The 22841-nt window shown below is 47.4% G+C and overlaps 1 protein-coding gene and 1 long non-coding RNA gene across 2 annotated transcripts; one reads left to right on the forward strand and one right to left on the reverse strand.

Annotated features, from left to right (window-relative positions):
• Positions 1-309: 309 nt before the first annotated feature.
• Positions 310-22178, forward strand: LOC120654790 (succinate-semialdehyde dehydrogenase, mitochondrial). The gene is made up of 21 exons (XM_039932445.1): positions 310-716; positions 865-978; positions 1312-1411; positions 2635-2683; positions 2774-2861; positions 2954-3064; positions 3832-3894; positions 3992-4102; position 4193; positions 4598-4662; positions 5632-5709; positions 7212-7289; positions 19679-19745; positions 19825-19910; positions 20194-20226; positions 20327-20359; positions 20667-20767; positions 20924-21009; positions 21417-21523; positions 21606-21683; positions 21783-22178. The coding sequence occupies exons 1-21, from the start codon at positions 630-632 to the stop codon at positions 21813-21815; spliced, it is 1569 nt and encodes a 522-aa protein (XP_039788379.1). The 5' UTR covers positions 310-629; the 3' UTR covers positions 21816-22178.
• Positions 7942-17404, reverse strand: LOC120654791. The gene is made up of 2 exons (XR_005667179.1): positions 17372-17404; positions 7942-8416 (listed from the first exon to the last, which is right to left on the reverse strand). It is a non-coding gene; the product is annotated as an uncharacterized LOC120654791 (long non-coding RNA).
• Positions 22179-22841: the final 663 nt, after the last annotated feature.

The raw sequence follows: 22841 nt of genomic DNA on the forward strand, positions 1-22841 counted from the left end.
TTCATTAAAAAAGAACCTCAAAAAAAATCTGCGCAGCGCAACAGCCTGCGGCATAAACAAGGGGTGATCGGGAGCACTCTCCTCTATTAAAAATGGCTTCACTCCACAAACATATATCTACACACCTCTACCAACTGTCCAACTCTACTCCATTTCATAAAAAATTGGCTCCACTTCATTTTTTTAAGCTCTTCGAGAGATGCTCCACCCATTTTTTGAGCAAATGGAGTTGACGAAAATTATCCACTAATGCCATGGATTAAAAAAAACGTTTAGCTGGTCTTTTTGTTGAGCGCTGACCCCCATCCCCCACCCCGACCCTTGCCTGCGCCCCTGCGCCGCCCCTGTTCCTCTGCAACCCTAGCGCCGCCGCTTCCTTCGCAGGTCAGCAGGTGCCGGCGTCGCCTCCTGGTTCCGCTCGCCACCGACCCCGCCCCCTGCGCCGCCGCCTGCGGCCCCTTGCGGCGCGGCCTGCGCCCCCAGGGGCCCAGCGCACCAGAAAAAGTAAAAAAAAGTCACTTGCGAGTCGGAACACGTGGGCCCCACCTCCTGGCGTCCGCCATCGCCACTCGTCGTCTTCCTCGTTCCTCCCCCGCGCACCCGTCCCACTTCCAGTTCCGGTTTCTCGAATGGCGATGACGATGAGACGCGCGGCGGCGCTCGGCGCCCGCCACATCCTGACCGCATCCTCCTCCCGCGTCGTCCCCCTCCGCCACGTACGCCTCCCACGTCACCTCACCCACCTTCCTCCTCCCCTCCGCTTCATACTGCACCCACCCCTCGCCCTCCCGTCGGGAGCGTCGCTGCGGGGGTGCCTCGCTCGCTTGCTGGTTGCGGGTTTGTTGATATATTTTGGGTGTGCAGATGAGCGCTGACGCGGGGTCCGCGATGGAGAAGATCCGGGCGGCGGGGCTGCTCAGGACGCAGGGGCTCATCGCCGGGCAGTGGGTCGACGCGTACGACGGCAAGACCATCGAGGTACGCGTCACTTTCCGAAATCCGGATTCATCCGTCCTCTAAGGCACGTGTCCTCTTGACTTTGAAGGTGTTTATGTCAATTTTTTTGGGCTCTGCGATGATTGTGGATGGGTGCAGGCGGAGAGATTTTAATTCGAGTGGAATTGGGAATTGGAGTTTGTGTATTTTGCGCGGTGGCTATTGTAATATTGAGTTGAGGAGTTGGGGTTTTGGGTGAAGTTCAGTTACTTCTGATGAATTTTTTATTCTATGCCGAACGCGTGTTTTCCCCACAGGTAATTCTTGTGTCGATATTAATTGTGGATAACCGAAACATTGTTTATTTTCTCCTAGGTGCAAAACCCAGCTACTGGTGATGTCCTTGCAAACGTGTCCTGTATGGGCAGCAGAGAAACATCTGATGCTATTGCTTCTGCTAACAGTACATTCTATTGTAAGTCAAATGTTTTGATGCATCGATTTGTTTGCTTCAGTATGATTATTAAATTGTGTTTCAGAACTGTTACTCTCAAAGTGTTATAAATTCTAATAGGTTATGCCATTTCTGAAGGTAATGTCCCAGACTTTGGGCTGAATTTTGTGAATAGTATTAACCTATTGCTTTGTTTCGGTTCTTTTTTTTTTCTGTAATTCAGGCAAGTCTAGTATTATAAGCAAATAACGTACTGCAGGCCTCATGTGGCCCAAGTATCCACTCTCCACTATGTGTCTATCTTGTTATATCTCAAAAACACGCTATATCTTGCTTATATATTCTGTTGCTCTATAATACCTTGACTAATGGCAGTTCCAACTCGAGACATGTGGCTTGAGTATCTACTCTCCACTGTATGCCTATACTTTGTTATATCTCAGAAATTCGCTATATCTTGCTTAGATGTTCTGTTGCCCTAATATACCCTACTAATAGCAGTTCCAAGTTCATACTTAGAACGAGCATATATCAGGTGAATATCTATTGTAAAGTCATCTTTTGATAGAAACTCTTATTTTATTTTGGAAAACCCACTAAAAACTGCAAGGTAGGGACATGAGTGCCCTGTACTATATCCGGATGTTAAGATGTAACTTAAACAAGTACTTCCTCTGTTCCAAAATATAAGAGTTCAATTTGGTCCTAAGTCAAACTTTTCTATCTTTGAAAATTTATAGAAAAAATGTTTTAACATCTACTAGACCAAATAAATGTACTATCAAGACCCATTTCATGGTGCATTTATTGAAATTAATTTGGTGTGTAGATGTTTATGTATTTTTGCATAAACTTGGTCAAAGTTAGAGAAGTTTCACTTAGGACAGAACTAAAATGTCTTACATTCTACAATGGAGGGAATATGAAACTAAAAGGCATATTCTACAATTAAAAGCACGACAAAGTAAGGATAAAGGCAGAAGAATTTTCTCTCTATTTGTTTTTTCATTATCTGGATCAGTTTTGGTTGTATTTTTTTTATGATCCTGTTAGGACTTAGGACGCTAAACCACACTTTCCAATAAAAGAATAATCTGCGTGGATTCGATTATTTGCAATTTCCTTTTATACAAAGCAAGAGTAATTCATACTTTCATATGTATACTGGTCTATTTACTGTAGGTCCTTATTTCTAGCTGTCCTGTTTGTACGTTCTAATCCTTCTAGTTCTTTCCTTCTTGTAGCTTGGAGTAAACTCACTGCGAACGAGAGGAGCAAGGCTCTGAGAAAATGGTAGTTATGTAAAGTAGAATTTTTATGATTTTTAGCATGCATTTTTGAATTTTTTTTGGATATTCCTTCTGAATATATATATTCATAAAGGTATGATCTAATTATTGCACACAAGGAAGAGCTTGCACTTCTCATGACATTGGAGCAAGGGAAACCTTTGAAAGAAGCCCTTGGTGAGGTACTTCATTTAAATCATCCACTGATGTTTGTTGGTGCTAGTAATTTAAAAGGTTCTTTTGAGGGCTGATTAGTTACTACTCCCCTGGTCAGGTCAATTATGGTGCAAATTTTATAGAATATTTTGCTGAGGAAGCAAAGCGTATATACGGTGATATCATTCCCCCAACTCTGTCAGATCGCAGACTGTTGGTTCTGAAGCAGGCACTATGCTGATACCTTTTCCTTTGTTACTTTTTTTATGATAACTTTCACTTCCTTGTCCGTTCACTTTATTAGCTTGTTTTATATTTTGTTTACGTTAGTTCATTGTTGTTTTGCCTTGAGCCCTTTTGTTTATCATGCAGTTTATGTGTGTTTTACCATCATTGCTTAGCTGATGCATTGGTTTCTAAAGTGACACTGTCATGGTCATCACAAGGAAATTAATCAAGTTAGTACTGACAAAATATTAATATTGATTGCTTTCTGATCGTTGAATTTCCACCTAGGCAAATACTCGGTCCACAGTTGGTGATGTCATATTCTAGAAGATGGCATCCTTTTATGAAGTATGTATACATGACTTTGTCTTTGCAAGGGGACTCAAAATGTTCTTTTGGCTAACTGCTGAAAATGGGGTTTGACTTTCTTACAACTTACTGGGAGCTACAGATATTGCTGATTAATTCATGGCTTTAGGATTTCCACTTCTTAATTTAGCAAGTCCATATGTGGAAGGAGTTAATTTAATACAAATACAATTGCCGCTTCCCAGTTCATTGAGGTTTGAGCAATGTAATATGGTTTGGTTATCATATTGACATAGTGTAATGGACTCTGACTCCAATGTAGGAGTTCATTTCTCGACTTGGTGTGTTGTTTCTGAACAAGTGTTGTTGTTCTTTATCTTTCTTTTGAGTATTTATTACCATGTGGAGATTTACACATCATGTATCTCAACATTCGTCTCCTTTTTCTTTGCACTGCAGCCTGTTGGGGTAGTTGGAGCTATTACACCATGGAATTTTCCATTAGCAATGATAACCCGAAAGGTCTCTAGCCATGCAGTATATTTATTCCTTGGTAAATTGTTAAAAATGAAATGATGGCTAAGGCAGTACACTTTTTGTATACATGGTTTTTGGGCAGGTTGGACCAGCTTTGGCCTGTGGCTGCACTGTTGTTGTCAAGCCATCAGAATTCACACCTCTGACAGCATTGGCTGCAGCAGACCTTGCTCTTCAAGCTGGAATACCAGCGGTAATCGTATCAAAATCTCAATCATTCCAATCTTATTTGAGTTTTTATTTCTTGTGGTTACATATTAATGAATGCATTAGTCAAAGTAAGGGTTCCTAAGTATGGAGTAAAAGGGCGTACCCAGTGCCGTAGGCTTCCCGCACTGTGCGGGGTCTGGGGAAGGGTTGTTTTTAAGTATGGAGTAGAAACAAAAAAAAATCAGTGGCTTTTCATGTAAAGTTATCCATCACCTACAAATCCAAATGCACTAATTTGTTTTGCACAGAAAAACATCACACTAAATCAAATTGCCAAACCTGATGCAAACAATTCATAGCTCCAATCCTACAGAAGTAGTAGGGGATGTAGTATCATATTTTACAACACATTGAAACAAATCTTTTTTTTACTTGCAACTGCAAAATCTTCTCCGCTATTGATTATCTAAATGATTTTGTTCAGTTGGTGTTTCTTTGTCATCAATTTAACCTGTTGTGAACTTATTCTTTCATTCAGGTGCATTAAATGTTGTGATGGGTAATGCTCCTGAGATAGGTGATGCACTACTGCAGAGTACACAGGTTTTATGCCCTCCCATCTTGTCTTACATTTACAATTTTTTTTTTGTCTTTGATAGATTTGTTAGGTGAGATCCTTTGGTGTATGCTCTTTGCTGATGATGTGGTGCTAGTTGACGAGAGTAGGGCAGAGGTTAATAGGAAGTTAGAGCTGTGGAGACGCACGTTAGAGTCGAAAGGGTTCAGACTTAGTAGGACCAAGACCGAGTACATGATGTGCGATTTCAGCGCGACTAGGCATGAGGGGGGAGACGTTAGTCTAGATGGGCAAGTTGTGGTCCAGAAAGATACTTTTTGGTATTTAGGATCGGTGCTACAAAAGGATGGCGACATTGATGAAGATGTTAGGCATAGAATTTCAGCTGGCTGGTTGAAATGGCGGCAAGCTTCTGGCATCCTTTGTGACAAGAGGGTGCCACAAAAGCTAAAAGGCAAATTCTATAGGACAATTCGTCCGACGATGTTATACGGTGTTAAATGTTGGCCTACAAAAAGGCGACATGTCCAGCAACTGAGTGTAGCAGAGATGCGGATGTTGCGGGCACACAAGGAGGGATAGAGTCCGGAACGAAGTTATTCGGGATAGGGTCGGGGTGGCACCAATTGAGGAGAAACTTACCCAGTATCGGCTGAGATGGTTTGGACATGTCCAACGAAGGCCTCTTGAGGCGCCGGTGCGTAATGGGGTTCTTGAGCGGGTCGATAATGTAAAGAGGGGTAGAGGTAGACCTAAACTGACGTGGGATGAGTTGGTTAAGAGAGACCTCAAGGATTGGAATATCTCTAAAGAGATAGCTTTGGATAGGAGCGCTTGGAGACTAGCTATCAATGTGCCTGAACCTTGAACTTATTTCTTTCGGGTTTCATCTCTAGCTTACCCCAACTTGCTTGGGAAAAAAGGCTATGTTGTTGTTGTTTGATAGATTTGTTAGGAATAATTGTGGTTGACACTATAATATAACTTTTTATTAGGTCAGAATGATTACATTCACTGGATCAACAGCTGTTGGCAAAAAATTGATGGCAGGATCTGCAAATACCGTGAAAAAGGTGTAGTGATGATTGTAATGAAAATTTCTCGTGCAATGTTTATAGCTATCTACCCATACATCACATATGATTGCCACTTGTTGTTTTGTTAACTTTTTTATGATGAAATAATACTGCGACTATGCTATATACTATACCCTTGTTGTGCATACTCTTTCATAGACATCTATTCCCTACATCTCAAATTATAGGTTGTTTTGGCATTTCTAAGTACGTAGCTTATACCATATTACCATGCACCTAAATATACCCTATGTCTAGATACATAGTTTTGGAACGCGGTGCAAAGCATCCAATATTGAAAATGTTTTTTTCTTGATAAAACCATACAACATATATTAAAAGAGCAGCAGTTTTACAACCAGGCCCTCAACAGAGGAGCCAATTACATTACAGTCCTCAAGAGGGACCCACACACCTACAAGCGGCAACAAAACGAAGCCGGCAAAGGCCATTTGTCTGGTCTGCAGAGCGCCGCTGCCATCGCCGAGGAGCTTACCGGTGTAGACCACCAGAGGCATCGGCGTCCAACAGGACCCAGGTGATGCATGGAGCCGGTGTGGAAACCATCGCTGACGGGAAGGACTGCGCCCACAGAGCCGGGGGAAGGCAAGCTTCCCAGCAAGCAGCAAGAACCTGCAGGGAGGAGCAACAAGAACGCACCTGAACTACTGCTCTTACCAAAGGGGAGATGGAGTTGATGACGGAAGCGGCAGGGGAGGGAAGAAAGACTCAATCTACGGTGAGGGCGAACAGACCGAGTCTCTTATTCATCCTCATCCCATCAGCCAGACGCTGCCGAAGACAAGAAATCAAAGCCGGGGATGATGCGAACATCGAAGACACCGGCAACGATCGCCGCCAAGAAGCAGCGACAGCTTGGGGAGGAGGTGCCCAAACAGGCACACAAGCACACGGAAAAACTAAAGTAAATATGCACAGAAAAAAAGGGGGCCGGCCCGCCTCCCTCTCAATCACTGCCGGCGCGACCGCCGGAGGAGGAGAGGAAGGGAGCCGGAAGCGGCACAACAGACGAGACGAAGGGATAAGATTGAGTGAGAGAGCGGCCGAGACGGGTTGGATTTTTTGGGTTAGGCAATTATTCCCGAGCTCAAAAAATAGGGGGGGGGGGTGGTTAAATGCAGTTCATAAATCAGCCAAGAAACACCAGCTTTCTGGAACCTGGTGGTGGTTTTGGGCCAGTTCTGGTTCTCAAATCTTGTCTTCTCTTCTACTTTTTGGTAGACAATTGTTTATAACATGTTATTGCCTGTTTTGATAGGGAGGATTGCATTAGGAAACTAAGTTTTTTCTTTTAAATTCGAACTGATATCTAAAAGTTTTGCATATCCTTGTAAGGCATTATTGTATCTAAGCAACATCTTTTCACTTGGTGGTTAAGTGTTTTTTTTGGAACATTACCTTTCTTTGAAATTTTGTATGCTGTCATTTTATTCTGAGATCTTCTAATGTTGATGCTCACAGCAGTAATTATTTTCCAGGTCTCTTTGGAACTTGGTGGGAATGCACCTTGCATTGTTTTTGATGATGCAGACATCGATGTTGCTGTTAAAGGAAGTGTAAGTAAATTTGAACCTAACTTTACAGCTATCTTATGTGTGGTACTAGCATACAAACCAGTATCTCTAGTTCGCATGGTGGATGAACTTGACATTAGCTGTGATAAATTTGTAAATAATCTGTAGGATCTTAAAATTTAATATATTACTTTCGAGCCTATCATTTTGTTCCTTTGTGGTACTGATGTGCGAGATAGAAAAAAAATGACGTCATCTTCTCTAAATTGTCCACTTTTGGTAAACAAATGCATTATGAATACTATTTAGTTTTGGACTCATATTCTAGTGAGATAAAGAAAGACATCCTTAATCTTGTGTCGGAAGTCCCACTGTAGATTATTGCAAAAATACAGTGACTGCCTGGTCCTTCTCTTTAAGGGTCAGTATCTACATCACTAGAACATTTGGCGCGTTGCGCGCCCTATCTATTCATCATGATGCATTACAACAGACATTAAACAGATACTGGCATACTTTAACATCCGTAACATCAACATGTGATGAAATGACAACATGCTCAAATATTTGTCCAGACAGAAAACAGAAGATGATGATATAGCCTTATGCTAGCTACATCCACCAATTGATCCTTAAATTCATTATACGACGGGTAATTCAATCTTGCCAAGCGAATGTTTCATTCATACATCCTATCATCTGACATCATAATATTTATAGATGTTTGTTAGCTTGTCCTCACGCTTGGATCTGAAAATCACCAATATTTTCTAGGCATGTTAGTTCAGAATGCATACAAGTTTCTAGGAACCTAGGGACTGAATAACTCTGTAGTTCACCATCCTAGAGTGCAATATGCACAAATAGAGGCCCAAAAAAGCTACCACCTATTCCAACGACAAGCATTTGTCAATGTTTTTCCAGTTGCCCAAACCTATAGTAAAAGCAGTTCTAGCTATCAATCTTGAAGTTTCTCCCACATTTCATTAGTCCGGGAAATGTCTGAAAGGCTACCCATCACCCACTTCTGAAAGTCTCCACATACTACTTGATTTTGTCCTGAGCGCTCCAAACCTGAGGGACCAAATTTACTCCACCAGTATTTATGACTGCATATCTTCGAGCCCTTTGAGCTGCATGAAACACTGATCTGTTCTCTGTGCTATTATCTAACAGAACCAATTGACTTATGTTAGAAGTTTATTTAAGTAATTTATCTGGACAACAAAAACTGAAAAACATGTTAAGAACATGATCCAATATTCATAAGACAAAATGGCAGAATATATAATGCCGTAACATCCAAGCTTATAAGAAATAAAAAGTATCCAATGTTCCATGGCCTGCACAACTGAATGCTGAAGAGACGATTGTGATGGAACATCTGAATAACAGTTTCAGATCATCATGTATACCTTTTCAGTCTTTTCACCATCCCCCATCTATTTTCATTAAGATATCAGCCAATACAAAATAATTAACAGAACCAAAATTCTGAAAGCAAAAATAGAAATAGAAAATGGGCATAATTTGGAAACCAAATCCTAAGTGCACATGACAAACATAGAACTCCTTATAAACAGTCAATTTAATTAACTATAGCTAACTCGAGCCAAATGGAGATGTTTCTCGCTGAGATTAGCATTACACATTAATAACTAATTAACTAAATGAAACCATTTTATTTGAAGAGGATTTTTGCATCTTGTTACACTAAATTACATCTGAATGTGATTCCTAACATGAACTTTGTGCAGCTAGTCCACAAATGTTCCTGTTTCATCCGCATTGAAATTTGAAGAGCAAGTATTATCAGATCATAGAATGGCAAAGCGAATTGATATTTTGGGTTGTAATTATTCTCTCAGATGATTTCTTAAAAATTATCTCATAGATGATCCAGTGCCTTACTATACTCCATGCATCAAGAGAAGAAAAACTGCAAGCACAAAATAAACACTTCGTGTAGTTTTTCAGGCATGCTTATGTTGAAGTACTTTTTTCTACTTTGGAAAGCACATTGTGTTGAAGCGTCTTCAAAATGAATGACGACTCATATTGAAGAGGCTACCAGGACACTTTTTCTTCAGCAAGCAATGATGCAAACAACCTATCAGGCTGCAACAGGCAATCCATGCTGCCATAGACATTTATTAGGCATGCATAGGCTTGTATATTGTGTATGTATACACTTGGCCCATATTGGGCGTGTAGGCCCATATTGGGCATGTACAACTTGTACTCCAAGCCATCCGGCCTATATAATGAAAGGTCACCCCCCCCCCCCCCCCCGATTAGGGTGTGCGGTGTTTCCCATCTCTCTCTACTTCTCTACATGGTATTTGAGATTTCTCGATCCTTTCGCTTCCGCTCCCTACGCCAGGGTTTTCCCCTGCTCCCCGGCTGCCCTGCCCTAGGCGCCACCCCCAACCTTTTCCCCCACGCAGGGCTCTCCCCTGCGTGTCCCTCGCGCCGGGATCCCCTCCCTGCGCGCTCCCCTTCCCTGGCTATGCGCAGATCAGATTGATCTGCAGCACGCCTCCAGCCCTGCGCAGCACCCTTCTTCCAGATCGTGCTGCGCCCCTTCGCCGCCATGTCGACCAGCGCTGCGACCTCCTCCACCACGGCTAGCTCCTCCAGTGCCTCCCTCAGCTCCGGCGATTCTGCACCGCCCCTCTTCGTCCATCCGGCGGCCGCCGTCTGCGTGAAGACCCATGTTCCCTTCACGTTGGAGATGAACTCCAACTACATGAAGTGGGTCTCCTACTTCAAGGTGCTGTGTGGCAAGTTCGGCCTCCGTCCGCACATCGACGCCCCAGGCACCGCCTTCCCCGATGATCCATAGTGGGTCATCGCCGACTCTTGTGTCAAGAGTTGGCTCTTCGGCTCCGTCGGCGACTCCGTCCTCGATCTCGCCCTCGCCGGTGATGATCAGACCGCCCGGCAACTTTGGGTCACCATCGAGGAGATCTTCACTGCCAACCAGGAGCCGCGCGCCGTCCTCCTTCTTGAGGAGTTCCACACCCTCTAGCAGGGCGACTCCACCATCTCGGAGTACTGTCAGCGCATCAAGTTGAAGGCTGCTGAACTCCGCGCTGTCGGCAACCCCGTCGAGGGCCGTGCGCTCGTCCTCGCCATGCTCGAGGGCTCAACCCTCGCTTCGCCAGCACCGTCGACGACATCACCAACTCCACCGTTCTTCCGACGTTTGCCCGCGCCCACGACATTCTCGTCCTCAAGGAGACTAGGTTGTCTCACGACGAGAAGATCATCGCCACCGCCCTCCTCGCATCCGCCGGTTCTGGTTGTACCAGTCCGGGCGGGTGCCGCTCCAGCACCATGGGCGCCCCCTCTGGAGGCTCCAGCAGCGGCGCAGCACTTACTCCCAAGACCGGCGGCGGCTCTAGCAACAAGAAGAAGGGTGGCGGCCCTCGCAGGGGCAACGGCAGCGGCAACAGTGGCGGCGGCCGCACCCAGCAGGCGTCCACCAGCGCCGCCCCCCAGCATGGGTCCCTGGATTTGCTACAATCCTTGGGCGCCACAGGGGCCTTCTCTGACCCAGCAGCAGGGTCCTGCGCCAGGCGCTTGGCGCCCTGGCCTCCTCGGCGCCGCTCCCCAGGCGCACACCGCCTTTGCTCCTGTTCAGGTGTCCTCGCCGACACCGATGTGGGACCAGGCGGGTCTCATCGCTGCCCTCAACTAGCTGGTGCTCCAGAACCAGTCTACCTGAGTCATGGACTCTGGTGCTTCCTCCCACATGAGCACCACGGATGGTATACTCCTGTCCCGTCTTCCTCCTGCTTCTTCTTCCATTACCGTTGGCAACGGTCAGACTATTCCTGTTACTTGTTGTGGCGAGTCAGTCCTTCCTACAGCAGCGTCTGTTTTTGCTCTTAGCAATGTCCTAGTTGTTCCATTCCTTGTGCGCAACCTTCTTTCTGTTCGTCAGTTCACTAGGGATAATAACTGTTCCATAGAATTTGACGCCTTGGGTTTTTCTGTGAAGGATATCCCGACCAGACGCGTGATGCTTCGCTGCAATAGTGCTGGCGACCTCTACACCCTCTCCACCGCCCCACCAGCACCGCAAGCCCACCTCGCCATCTCCACCGACCTATGGCATCACCATCTCGGCCACCCCGGCTCCTCCGCTATCGACATCCTTAGGAATAATCTGAGGTTGCTGCTTGTGATGGAACCGCCAAATTAAAACTCTAATTTAGCGTAATGACCGTCATTTGAACACATCGGGCGCATTAGCTTAACGGCTTAATTTGGCGATCCTTTCTCAACCCACGGCCCGATCGAAACATCACCGGTAGTCCCACGCGAAGGTGGGCGCAGATGGTACAAGCACGCCTTAATACTTGAAAATACAAGAGTGATCACGACACGAAACATTTAGTTTTACAAGCTGAGTTCAAAACATACATAAATAATTTACAAAACTTTACAATAAATGTGCCTGAAGTTCGAATATAAAAGATCCTACCACTACTTTAGCTTCCAACAGTTCTGCTCCTTCAAGACCGGTTCTACCAATCGGTCGGACCGGTCGGCACTGCCTGCCGACTCCACCGGTCAGACCGGTCCACGGACCGGTCAGGCCGGTCTACGCAAAACAGAAAGGCTGCACACTCAGCCCACAAGTGTACAACTCGACAGCACTCTAACCTAAGGGTCCCGCTCCTCGACCTGCCACCCCTCTGCATCCCGGCGGATGAACTTGACACAACAGGGGCAGAAATCGACGTCCGGGTGTCCTGTAATAATAAAGGTGGCAACAAACTCTGAGTATTCTAATACTCAGCAAGGCTTACCCGACCAGTGGGTATAACTTAGCCAACATATCTAGACATGCAAGGCTTTTGGCTGGTGGTTTGTTTTTGCAGAAATAGCAACTAGAGGTGTATCCTTACTTTCAACATTTTAGCCGCATATTTTATATAGCTAGACTCTCACTAAAGTTGCCTGTCTACACACACATGTGGAGCATCCAAATAAGATTCAGAATTTATATCCATTTTTATATCTCTAATACCCTAACTCATTCGCTACGGTGTGACAAAGAGATCAAGGCCCTCATATCCGCCAGACACGGCGAATCGATCCGATTTAACCTTGCAAGGTGGACCTAACCAACACGGCACGCAAAAGCCCCGTCGGACCCCACGCACCAACCTTTCCCCTCCCCGCCTCGAACTACAGGAACCAGCCCAACGACATATGGTCAGCTGAGCTCAACGTGAGACCACCAAAAGTAAACATATGCATCCCAATTCCCCGCGACTACTCGACTCGCCCCAGGAGTTGGGTGCGGGTTCCTGTACTTTCGAAGCAAAGCAGTACTCGGCTTACCGGTTTCGACTACCTCCTACTCTCGGCATGCGGTTAGTACAATTCAATCCCCGATCAACACTGCCACAACGACCGGTCTTTAACCGACACGGACGGGGCTAAGACACCCAGGAACCCTGTCCTGCTGCCAAACCTAATACCAGCATCCCCGCCCGGTCTCACATCTCCTTATCCATTTCAATCCATTTCTCAAATACTGAAGTATAAAGATAATAATGTATCTCGCGAGTAACCGGCAATTACTCGGCTTCTAAAGTTTTCTGTGTCTCGCGAGTGACACGAAGTCACACGACTTCTACCGGACTTATTTAGCTTGGCACCGCTATCGACCTAGACATACTAGTAAAAACTCAAGGAAACCTAGGGATCATGCAGCTAGGGTTCCAATCAATTCCTAATACGTAATGCACAAGTAATAGATAAAACATATACATAGTGAATCATAATTTAAAATAATAGGACATGCACTGGGGCTTGCCTTGCGTCTGCTGCACAACACTGGGGTGAATTGGGCCTTGGGCCGACTCCCCGCGAACCTCCTCCTGCGGGGCTTGCCCCTGCGGCTCCGGTGGCTCCGCAACCACCTCGTATACGACCTCCTCCGCCGCGGTTGCTACACGTGTGCATATGCATATAACATGAGAATGCATGCATGATTTATAAAAATTACAAGTAATGGATACCCAATTAAATTTCCAACTAATTGTATCAACAACCACCTATTTACCCCTGCTCAGCCTAGCTATACCGGTCAGACCGGTCTCTAACACCGGTCAGACCGGTCCTTCTCAACGCAACAAGCTACCGGTCAGACCGATCCTTTCGACCGGTCAGACCGGTCCTACCCAGCCAGAAGCTAGGATCCTAGGCGTGGCGACAATCGCCCACGAAAGCCAACACCCTTCTAGGCACTAGTCCCTGGGATTCACTAGGACATATACAACCAGAGAGAACCGCCTAAAACCATCTAGAAGAGGAGATCGACCCAAACCCCTAATTTACCTTGAATAGCTCCTCCCCCACGAAGAACTTGCGACCCCGCGTCACCCCATGGAAGAGTTCATGCCAGGGACGATCCTTGACTCCGATTTGAAGCTTCCCACGCCTTGGATTTGAATTGGGGTGAGGGATTTGAGAGGGAGGGTTTGGGATGGAGGGGAGGGCACGGGAGAATGAGGGAGAGGGAGCTGGGCGACGGGGTAACACTGAGGAAGTTGGTGAGGGAGAGAGTGAGGTTTAAATGATGTGGGGCCCCTCATCCCGGTTCGGTCCAGTTAGACCGGTCAGACCGGTCGTCACTACCGGTCAGACCGGTCCGGCCCAGGCTGAAAGGAGGAGTTTTGGTTTTGTGCTTTGCCGTGTGAGTTTGAAACTAATGACCTTAATTATCTCAATTACCGAGGACTAACACCTGGGTGTTACACTGCTCATATTACAGCCTTCTGCAACTTTGTGCAAACACAATTCCAGCTTGATGTTCGCTCCTTCCAGGCCGACAATGGCAAAGAGTTCGTAAACAATGCCCTCCCCACTCTTTTCGCTACACGGGGCATTCACCTACGTTTCTCATGTCCCTACATGTCGCCCCAAAATGGCAAGGCTGAACGTGTTCTTCGCACCCTGAACAACATCATCCGGACCATGCTGATCCATGCGCACATGCCCCCTCCCTACTGGGCCGAGGGTCTCGCCACGACAACCTATCTGCTTAATAGGCGCCCCTCCTCTGCTGTCCGAAATGCCATCCCTTATTCGCTGCTCTACAACACCACGCCTAACTACTCTCACCTGCGGGTATTTGGGTGTCTCTGCTACCCAAACATGACTGCCACGACTCGCCACAAGCTAGCTCCCCGCTCTACAGCTTGCATCTTTCTTGGTTACCCCTCTTCTCATAAGGGGTACCAGTGTCTCGACATGTCCACTAAGCGCATCGTCATCTCTCGCCATGTGGTCTTTGACGAGACGTGCTTCCCGTTCGGTCTATACTCACCCAGGATGCCTTTGAGCGACCTGGACTTTCTTGCAGGTTCTGCCGCGCCGATGCACTGCACTACAGCTACGGTTCCTATAGCGGTCGCTCCACCTTCTCTTGGTGTTGAGCAGCCGCGTCCTTCCCGAGCTCATCTGGAGGAGCTCCCTGATGACCCCGCCATCCTGATGCGCGGCCCTTTCATCATCCCCCCTGACCGTCGCCCGGCTCAGGCGGCAGCTCCGGCGTCTTCACCTTCCGCGGCTGCCCCCACTGTGGTTGTGCCTGCCGCGGTACGACCAGAGGACGCCAACCTTCTGACGCGACCACCTGCCGCCTTCGGTCGCGTCTACAGCAAGAGGGCCCGCGTGGACCCTCCCGGGCTGCTTCTGCCTCTCGTCGCTACGGCACCGCCTCCTCCAGCACCACCGCCGGCTCCTAGCCGGCCTGTGACGCGGTCCCAGACCGGCTCCCTGAAGCCGGTCGATCGCCTCGGCTTCTCTGCTCCTTCGGCTCACGTTGCGGCTACTTCGACGATCTCCCCGATCCCGGGGAATTACAGGAGCGCCCTTGCGGACCCGCAGTGGCGGGCGGCCATGGCAGACGAGTACCAGGCCCTGATCGACAACGACACATGGCGCCTGTACCCCGACTACCAGGTGCCAACGTTGTGACGGGCAAGTGAATTTATAAGCATAAATTCCACTCCGACGGCACCCTCACCCATCACAAGGCCCGCTGGGTGGTCCGCGGCTTCACTCAGCGCCACGGCATTGACTGCGACGAGACGTTCAGTCCGGTTGTCAAACCGGCCACCATTCGTGTCGTCCTCAGCATCGCCGCCTCCCGCAGCTGGCCCATTCATCAGCTTGACGTGAAGAATGCGTTTCTTCACGGCCATCTGGAGGAGACCGTCTACTGTCAGCAGCCGCCCGGCTTCGTCGACCCTGCTCACCCTGGTCTATCTCCTGCAGCGCTCCCTGTACGGCCTCAAGCAGGCTCCATGGGCTTGGTCCCAGCGGTTCGCCACCTACCTCCGTCAGTTCGGCTTCTCCGCTTCGTCCTCCGACACCTCCCTCTTTGTCCTACAAGATGGGGGCGCCACGGTGTATCTGCTCTACGTCGACGACATCGTCCTGACAGCGTCGACTCCAGCACTTCTTCGCCGTATCATTGAGCGACTACACTCCGAGTTCGCCATGACAGATTTGGGCGATCTTCATCACTTCCTCGGCATCTCCGTCACGCGTTCATCTGAGGGGTTGTTCCTCTCCCAGCGCCAGTACGCACTGGATCTTCTACAGCGTGCTGGCATGGCCGAGTGTCACTCGATGTTGACACCTGTTGACGCTCGTGCCAAGCTGTCCGCTTCGGAGGGGACTCCTGTCGCCGATCCTACCAAGTATCGGAGTCTCGCAGGAGCTCTCCAGTACCTCACCCTGACCCGCCCAGACTTGGCGTACGCAGTTCAGCAGGTCTGCTTGTTCATGCACGACCCTCGGGAGCCTCACCTCGCGCTGATCAAGTGCATCCTTCGTTACGTGAAGGGCTCTCTGTCGGCCGGCCTCCACATCGGCACTGGGCCTGTCGACAAGCTGATCGCCTACTCTGACGCAGACTGGGCTAGTTGTCCAGACTCCTGCCGCTCCACATCAGGTTTCTGTCTTTCTGGGAGACAACCTGGTGTCCTGGTCGTCCAAACGGCAGACCACGGTTTCTCGGTCCAGTGCGGAGGCCGAGTATCGGGCTGTTGCTCATGTTGTTGTTGCTGAGTGTTGTTGGCTTCGTCAGCTTCTACAGGATTTGCATGTTCCTCTACAGGTCGCCACTGTCGTCTACTGCGACAACGTCAGCGCTGTCTATATGACAGCCAACCCGGTCCATCACCGCCGTACCAAGCACATTGAGATCGACATCCACTTCGTCCGCGAGAAGGTGGCCTTGGGCGAAGTCCGTGTTCTTCATGTGCCGTCACAGTATCAGTTTGCTGATATCATGACGAAGGGGTTACCTGTTCAGCTGTTTCAGGATTTCAGGTCCAAGTCTTTGCGTTCGCTCTCCTGACACTTCGACTGCGGGCGAGTATTAGGCATGTATAGGCTTGTATATTGTGTATGTATACACTTGGCCCATATTGGGCGTGTAGGCCCATATTGGGCATGTACAACTTGTACTCCAAGCCATCCGGCTTATATAATGAAAGGTCACCCCCCCCCCCCCCCCGATTAGGGTGTGCGGTGTTTCCCATCTCTCTCTACCTCTCTACAACATTTATGCACCAAAACTGATGTGTATCCATATGAATTTTTAGAATGCATTGCATTTCTAATTCTTCCAAATGATTTAGAATGCATTGCACACTTTCAAACCCAAACTGCACAGGATCGACTCTCTCTCAGTACACATGTTCTGAACATAAAGAGTGAAAATTGTGAGGCCGAGGAAACAACTGTAAAGGTGGAACATAATATATTGCTTTGCATATAATGTGAAGCCTATTTTTCAGCCAAAGCCAACGATTTACTAAAGGGGAAATTCATCAAACATCCACCATGCACGTGGAAGGGGCACTTATGCAAAGAAATAAATTCATCAACACCTAACCTCATCTTATAGGCAACTTTTCTCATCAGCAACCCAGCTTGGCCTGTGTGAGTATATTATAACTCATGCTCTACATGCAGTTCTGCCAACATCAACACTAAGTTATCACATTGCAGCACAATCACAACTGCTCAAGGAGGCAAATAGTGGTATCGACCTAACAGGACAAGACCTAACGAAGATGATGTACCTGGCTGAGGCCCAAACTAATGGCCGTCTGGAGATACCATATCAAATGCTGGGCGTCGCCATTACCGGCCCTCCCTCCGTTGGGGCTTCCTCCCCCGAAGGGCGTCGGATGGCGGTATGCGGCATTCGGATGTGCCCCTACTGGTATTACCATCAGCTCGAAGGGAGGTCGTCGTTTCTTGTGACGTCTTGGTCAGGCTGCTCCTCCTCACCCTTAGCCCCCATTCTATTGGCAAGCCCTCCCAGTTCGTTGGAGGGTGGCCACAGGATGGCGTAGCCACGACGGGTGGGGTGGTGGCACTTTGGCTATGGTGAACCTGGCAAGTAAGTATCTCGGCAGTTGCTCCCTCGGAAGACCACCACTCCCCCCTTCGTGTCTGCAACTATTTTACTAGCCTGTGGTGTTCCTTTGGATTCTGCTGTTGCTCAGCTGGCACCTCTACTTCGTCGGTGCTCTCCTTGTTGACGGGATATCAAAATCAAATGCCGGTCGTCACCTCTGCCGGCCTTCCCTCCTTTGGGGCTTCCTCCCCTCGAAGGGCGTTGGATGGCGGTATGCGGCGCCTGGATTTGCCTCATTTGGTAGTACCGTCAGCTTGAAGGGAGGTCGTCGTTTCCGGTGACATTTTGGTCAAGATGCCCCGCTTACCCTTAGCCCCCATTCGGTCGGTAAACCCTCCCAAATCGTTGAAGGGTGACCACAGAGCGGCGTAGCTGCAAGGGGTATTGTGGTGGCACTTTGGCTGCGGTGAACCTGGCAAGCAAGTTGTTCGGCACTGGTCCCATGGACGATTGGTAGAATACATTTGGTGTACTCTTGACTTGTATTAGAATTTGTGATGTGTCCATGTAACCTCTTCTTTATTTTCTCTCTTTTCGGCCTAGCCGACCTCACGTTGTTCTTCCTCGGCTTGCTGAGATAATCTTTGTAAGGGTCATTGTAACGGCTCTGTCTCGGAGCTCTTTCGATCAATGAAATAGTAGGTGGGGATCCCCTCCCCCCGGAATTTGTTCGATCAATGAGATAGTGCCGCGATTTGATGCCAAGCAGAATCACCAAGGACTTCAGCTGGTGATGCAGGGGAGCCTGGAACCATCCGAGACTCCAGCCGCTGAGACACCTCTGCTTGCTGCCATGGCCGAATCCAACGACACGACCCAGCACTCCACCGCGGCCACGGTTGATGCACACCGCAAGGGATTGGAAGTGGCGGCCACCATGGAACAAAGCCAATGCACCGTCGCTGTCGGGCAGCCTAGTGACTCGCCTTGTCGTGGATCTGAGAGCCCGAATCCTTGGCTGCGGGGGTGCTGAAGATGCAGATCCGGAGGGATGGTCGAGGCGGTGAAGGTCGAACCCGTGTTCGATGCGGAACAAGAGCGCCGGCGGCTTGGCACTGTGGCCACGGCAAGCAGTGTTCGGCCTGGACGGCGGCCACGACGACCAGGGATAGCTTCTGCCAGAGGCACAGGGACGGCCGGACGGAGGGAGGGCAGGACGCAGCGGGGCCAGTGCAGGTTCGTGGCGCGGTAGAGATGGGGGACGGGCCCAGGAAAAGGGAGGTGGTGGTGCCTATGGCACCGCCGCTGCTGGTTGGCGAGATAGTGCAATGACTCAGGGAAGGTGAGGAGCGCATAACATCCAGTACATTCCCTGATCGACTACACCAGCGTGAGCTCCTCCCCATCAGCGAGCTGTTCTGGTGGCGTACGTCCGACGAACACAGTGGATGTTGTACCCCCACGACTGGATCTACCGTGGAGGCCGCTTGCTGCTCACAGAGGACGTGAGAGGGAGGGGCGATGGAGCGATGGCGGCGGCGGCGGGGAGAGGACGGAGGAGAGGAAAGGAGAAAGAATTTCGTGTTGATTTCTAAAAAAATAGAAGGGTCTTTCTACAAAATAACATGAGGACACCTGGCAGGACGCCTCGCACCAAGCGCTCTGGTGCGAGGAGGAGGCACCGTTCTTTAATTTACCCGATGCAGCTTTCTGCCTAGCTTAGTGTATATGGTAGGACATCTTTTTTTATCGACTTCTACAAGCTCCATGCAGAAATATTTCACATGTTCTGTGTAGTATTTATGTTTAGAGTAGACAAAATTGACCATCATTAATTGTTAACCACATGAAGGAGTGTTTGACACTGATATAACTGCTGATGTTCAAGTATTTAAGGGTCTATCAACAGAACATATCAATCTATACCTCATTAGAGACAATACTTTGTTTTATCTTGTTGTTGAAGACTTGCATTGCCCTTTGCATTATGATGTTATTAATATTCACCAACTCCATATGTGTGCAGCTTGCTGCCAAGTTCCGTAACAGTGGACAGACATGTGTTTGTGCAAACAGGATATTGGTGCAGGAAGGTATATTGATCATTTATGTGATTTGGATGTTACTGGGGCCTCGTTTCTTCGATCACAAAGTTGTATGTTGCATCTATAGGTATATATGAAAAATTTGCAAGCGCATTTATCAAGGCTGTTCAGAGTTTGCATGTTGGTAATGGGCTAGAAGAGAGTACATCACAGGTACGGAGTTCTACTAATTATCATTTTCATCATGATAAATGATCGAGTAGCATTTCAAGTTTGTTTTTCTTGTGTTTGTTGCTTAAACAGTGTTTTGCTTTCAAAGTTTATGAGCTGTTTAAACCTAATATTACAGTCCTTACCAAACTTTCATTCACATTCTTCTGTTGCCATGCACTGATTTTTCTGATGTGCTCTGTTCTCTATTTTGTTTACCTAATATGATATTTTTTTTAGCATTTATAATTTCTGACTAAGGAGTTCCAGTTCCTTTCATATGCAGGGTCCTCTGATTAATGAAGCTGCTGTACAAAAGGTGCATATTTTACCCCATGCTACTTAGTCTCCCCCCTCCTCCCTGAAGTAAGCAATTCTTCATATGCTTTATTTGTTGGCCTATTTTTTTTTCTCTCTAGGTGGAGAAGTTCATAAATGATGCGACTTCAAAGGTATTCTCAATCACCATAAGTATGCATTTCCCTCCAAATCCAGAAGGCATGTTTCGAAAAGAAAAATAAGGAACTGGGTTCCTGCCCCCAGGCCCTGTTGGTTTGTCTGGACTCAGGAAGTCAGGATGCCCAGTTTCTGGGATTTCTTTTGGAAAAATGATAAGTTGGCTGAAATCATAGCAGTCTGAATTGGTTATAACTAGGCTTAACATCTTGTGCTTGTTTACGCCATTGAGAACTGGGAACTTTTTTGTTTGGTGTTGATCTGCTCACAGCATGTGAAGTACCCTTTCCAATCATTTTGTAGGGAGCAAACATCATGCTTGGTGGTAAAAGGCACAGCCTGGGGATGTCATTTTATGAGCCAACTGTAGTAGGGAATGTCAGCAATGATATGCTTCTTTTCAGGTAAAGTTTACAGTTGAACCTTCCATGCTCAGCAATTACAATAGTACCTTTTAGTGCACAGATTCTATTTTCATGCGAGAATAAATGCTCATATACATTGGGCAAGAGTCTGACACTTCAGAGCTCTTAATCCTTGTTCTTTCTTTTTTGCTTCAGGGAAGAAGTTTTTGGCCCAGTTGCACCTCTTATACCATTCAAAACTGAGGAAGAAGCTATCCATTTGGCCAATGATACCAATGCAGGTTCATTAACAGTTTCTAGTGCACCAATAATAATTAATTCAAAATAATTAATTGCTCTTGAGTAACACGCCACGCTTTTGAACGAAATTACATGTCAGCATAATTGGCAAGGTATACCTTAGCAAGGAAATTTTAATAGAGCTGAATAGGATGAATGTAGCAACTTCTATTTGTTTCTTGATCCTAGAAGCTGCAATATTATATAGCAAGGCCCAGAAGTAGTAGTCTGTACTTCAATGACATTTAGGTCTTTTTTATATTGCAACCTCTTTGAATGTACTAAACTGAAATATACTGAGAACTGTGCTCATACTGCTAGATGGAAGATGTGGATCATTGTTTGCAAAGTTTACATTTTTCTGGTAATGTCTGATCTCAAGCATTTCTATATTGTGCTGGATGTGCAGGGTTAGCTGCATACATATTTACCAAGAGCATACCTCGTTCGTGGTGTGTCTCTGAATCTCTCGAATACGGCTTAGTTGGGGTAAACGAGGGAATTATTTCAACAGAGGTAAGAAGCAGCCAATAAGACAGTACACGATAGCCTAATTTGTGGCTCGTGCATCAATAATAATCTTCCTTACAATATTCAGGTGGCACCATTTGGTGGAGTAAAGCAATCTGGCCTTGGGAGAGAGGGATCAAAATACGGCGTGGACGAATTCCTGGAGGTTGGTAGAGTCATAGATCGTATCTCTATCTGTTGTTACTTCTGCACTGTTGCACTGTTGCTGCTACTCTGACATGTCTGTCATCAAATGCAACTGCAGCTCAAGTATATCTGCATGGGTAACATGAGTTGAGCCCTGAAATCGGCATGGTTAGAAACGCCTGACAGAAGATGAAACGAGGAAACAAAGGAGACAGGTGTGCTGACACCTGAATACCTGATATGTGTGGGAAGTTTAGCTGCAAGCTACAGTAGATGGTATGCATGGGAGGGAAGGGAACCCGTCACTGGCTTTCGGGAGCAGTTTAGAATAAAGCGAGTGAGCCCCGGAGCATGAATGAAAAAAAAAGTCCGAATGAGTTGTAAATGACGTGAACAATAAAGCATCTCCGAGCTTTTGTATACACAATCATGGCGCTACTCGTCGAGATGGCGTCTTTGGGGACGTTCATGCTAGTACAAAATAAAAGCTTCTAGGGTGGACAATTTCTCGCCAGATGCTGCGTTGCAGTCTGTCGGTGGCATGTGTAGGCCACGCCTGATTGCTGACGAAAGGTTGGATCCTGCAGGAGTTTGGTCGTCAGGTGGCGGCGCCGATCGCTGAATCAGGTGGCAGAGGGAATTCATCATGACGCTGCTTATCGGTGGTGAGTTTGCATTGGGAGGAATGAATGTGTTGGGTGGTAAGTTTGTTCTTGCTGCTTGGCATTAGCTGATGCCGCGTTCCCATCACCAGCGGTGATCTTCTGATGGTGCCCTATTTTAGAGTAAGGTTCTGCATGCCGATAGGTATATCTCTTTTTTTTTCTTCAAATTTTCAATTTCAGTGGTCTGGCATCGCATTCGCTTGCCTTGTTCTCTCTCTTCAGCATGTGAGTAAAATACTTACGCATACACCCATACGGTTTAAAATCCCAACGTATTTCATTTCTCTTCGCTGCAACTGCTCGCAAACTGAAAGCGAACAGGAGATACTGATACTGTACTGCAGATCTCATGCGCTGTCTTTCGCGCTCCCCGAGAAGACGAGACCCAGTCCATCAGCCCCTGGGCAGGCAGTATTTTTCTGGGCCACCACAGCGGAGCCAGCTACACTGGCAAACCCGAAACCGTATGCAATACTCTACGCTGGAGGAAGGAATAAACGAAGCTTCCTGCT

The sequence above is a fragment of the Panicum virgatum genome, chromosome 1N (assembly GCF_016808335.1).
Source record: "Panicum virgatum strain AP13 chromosome 1N, P.virgatum_v5, whole genome shotgun sequence".
In the NCBI taxonomy this organism is placed as follows: domain Eukaryota; kingdom Viridiplantae; phylum Streptophyta; class Magnoliopsida; order Poales; family Poaceae; genus Panicum; species Panicum virgatum.

Excerpts from the sequence above, each read along its gene's own strand:
- LOC120654790 (XM_039932445.1), top strand. The coding sequence starts at position 630 with ATGGCGATGACGATGAGACGCGCGGCGGCGCTCGGCGCCCGCCACATC. Across the intron at positions 20,227-20,326 it reads ATGAAGCTGCTGTACAAAAG|GTGGAGAAGTTCATAAATGA; the intron begins GTGCATATTTTA and ends TTTTCTCTCTAG. Across the intron at positions 21,010-21,416 it reads GGCCAATGATACCAATGCAG|GGTTAGCTGCATACATATTT; the intron begins GTTCATTAACAG and ends CTGGATGTGCAG.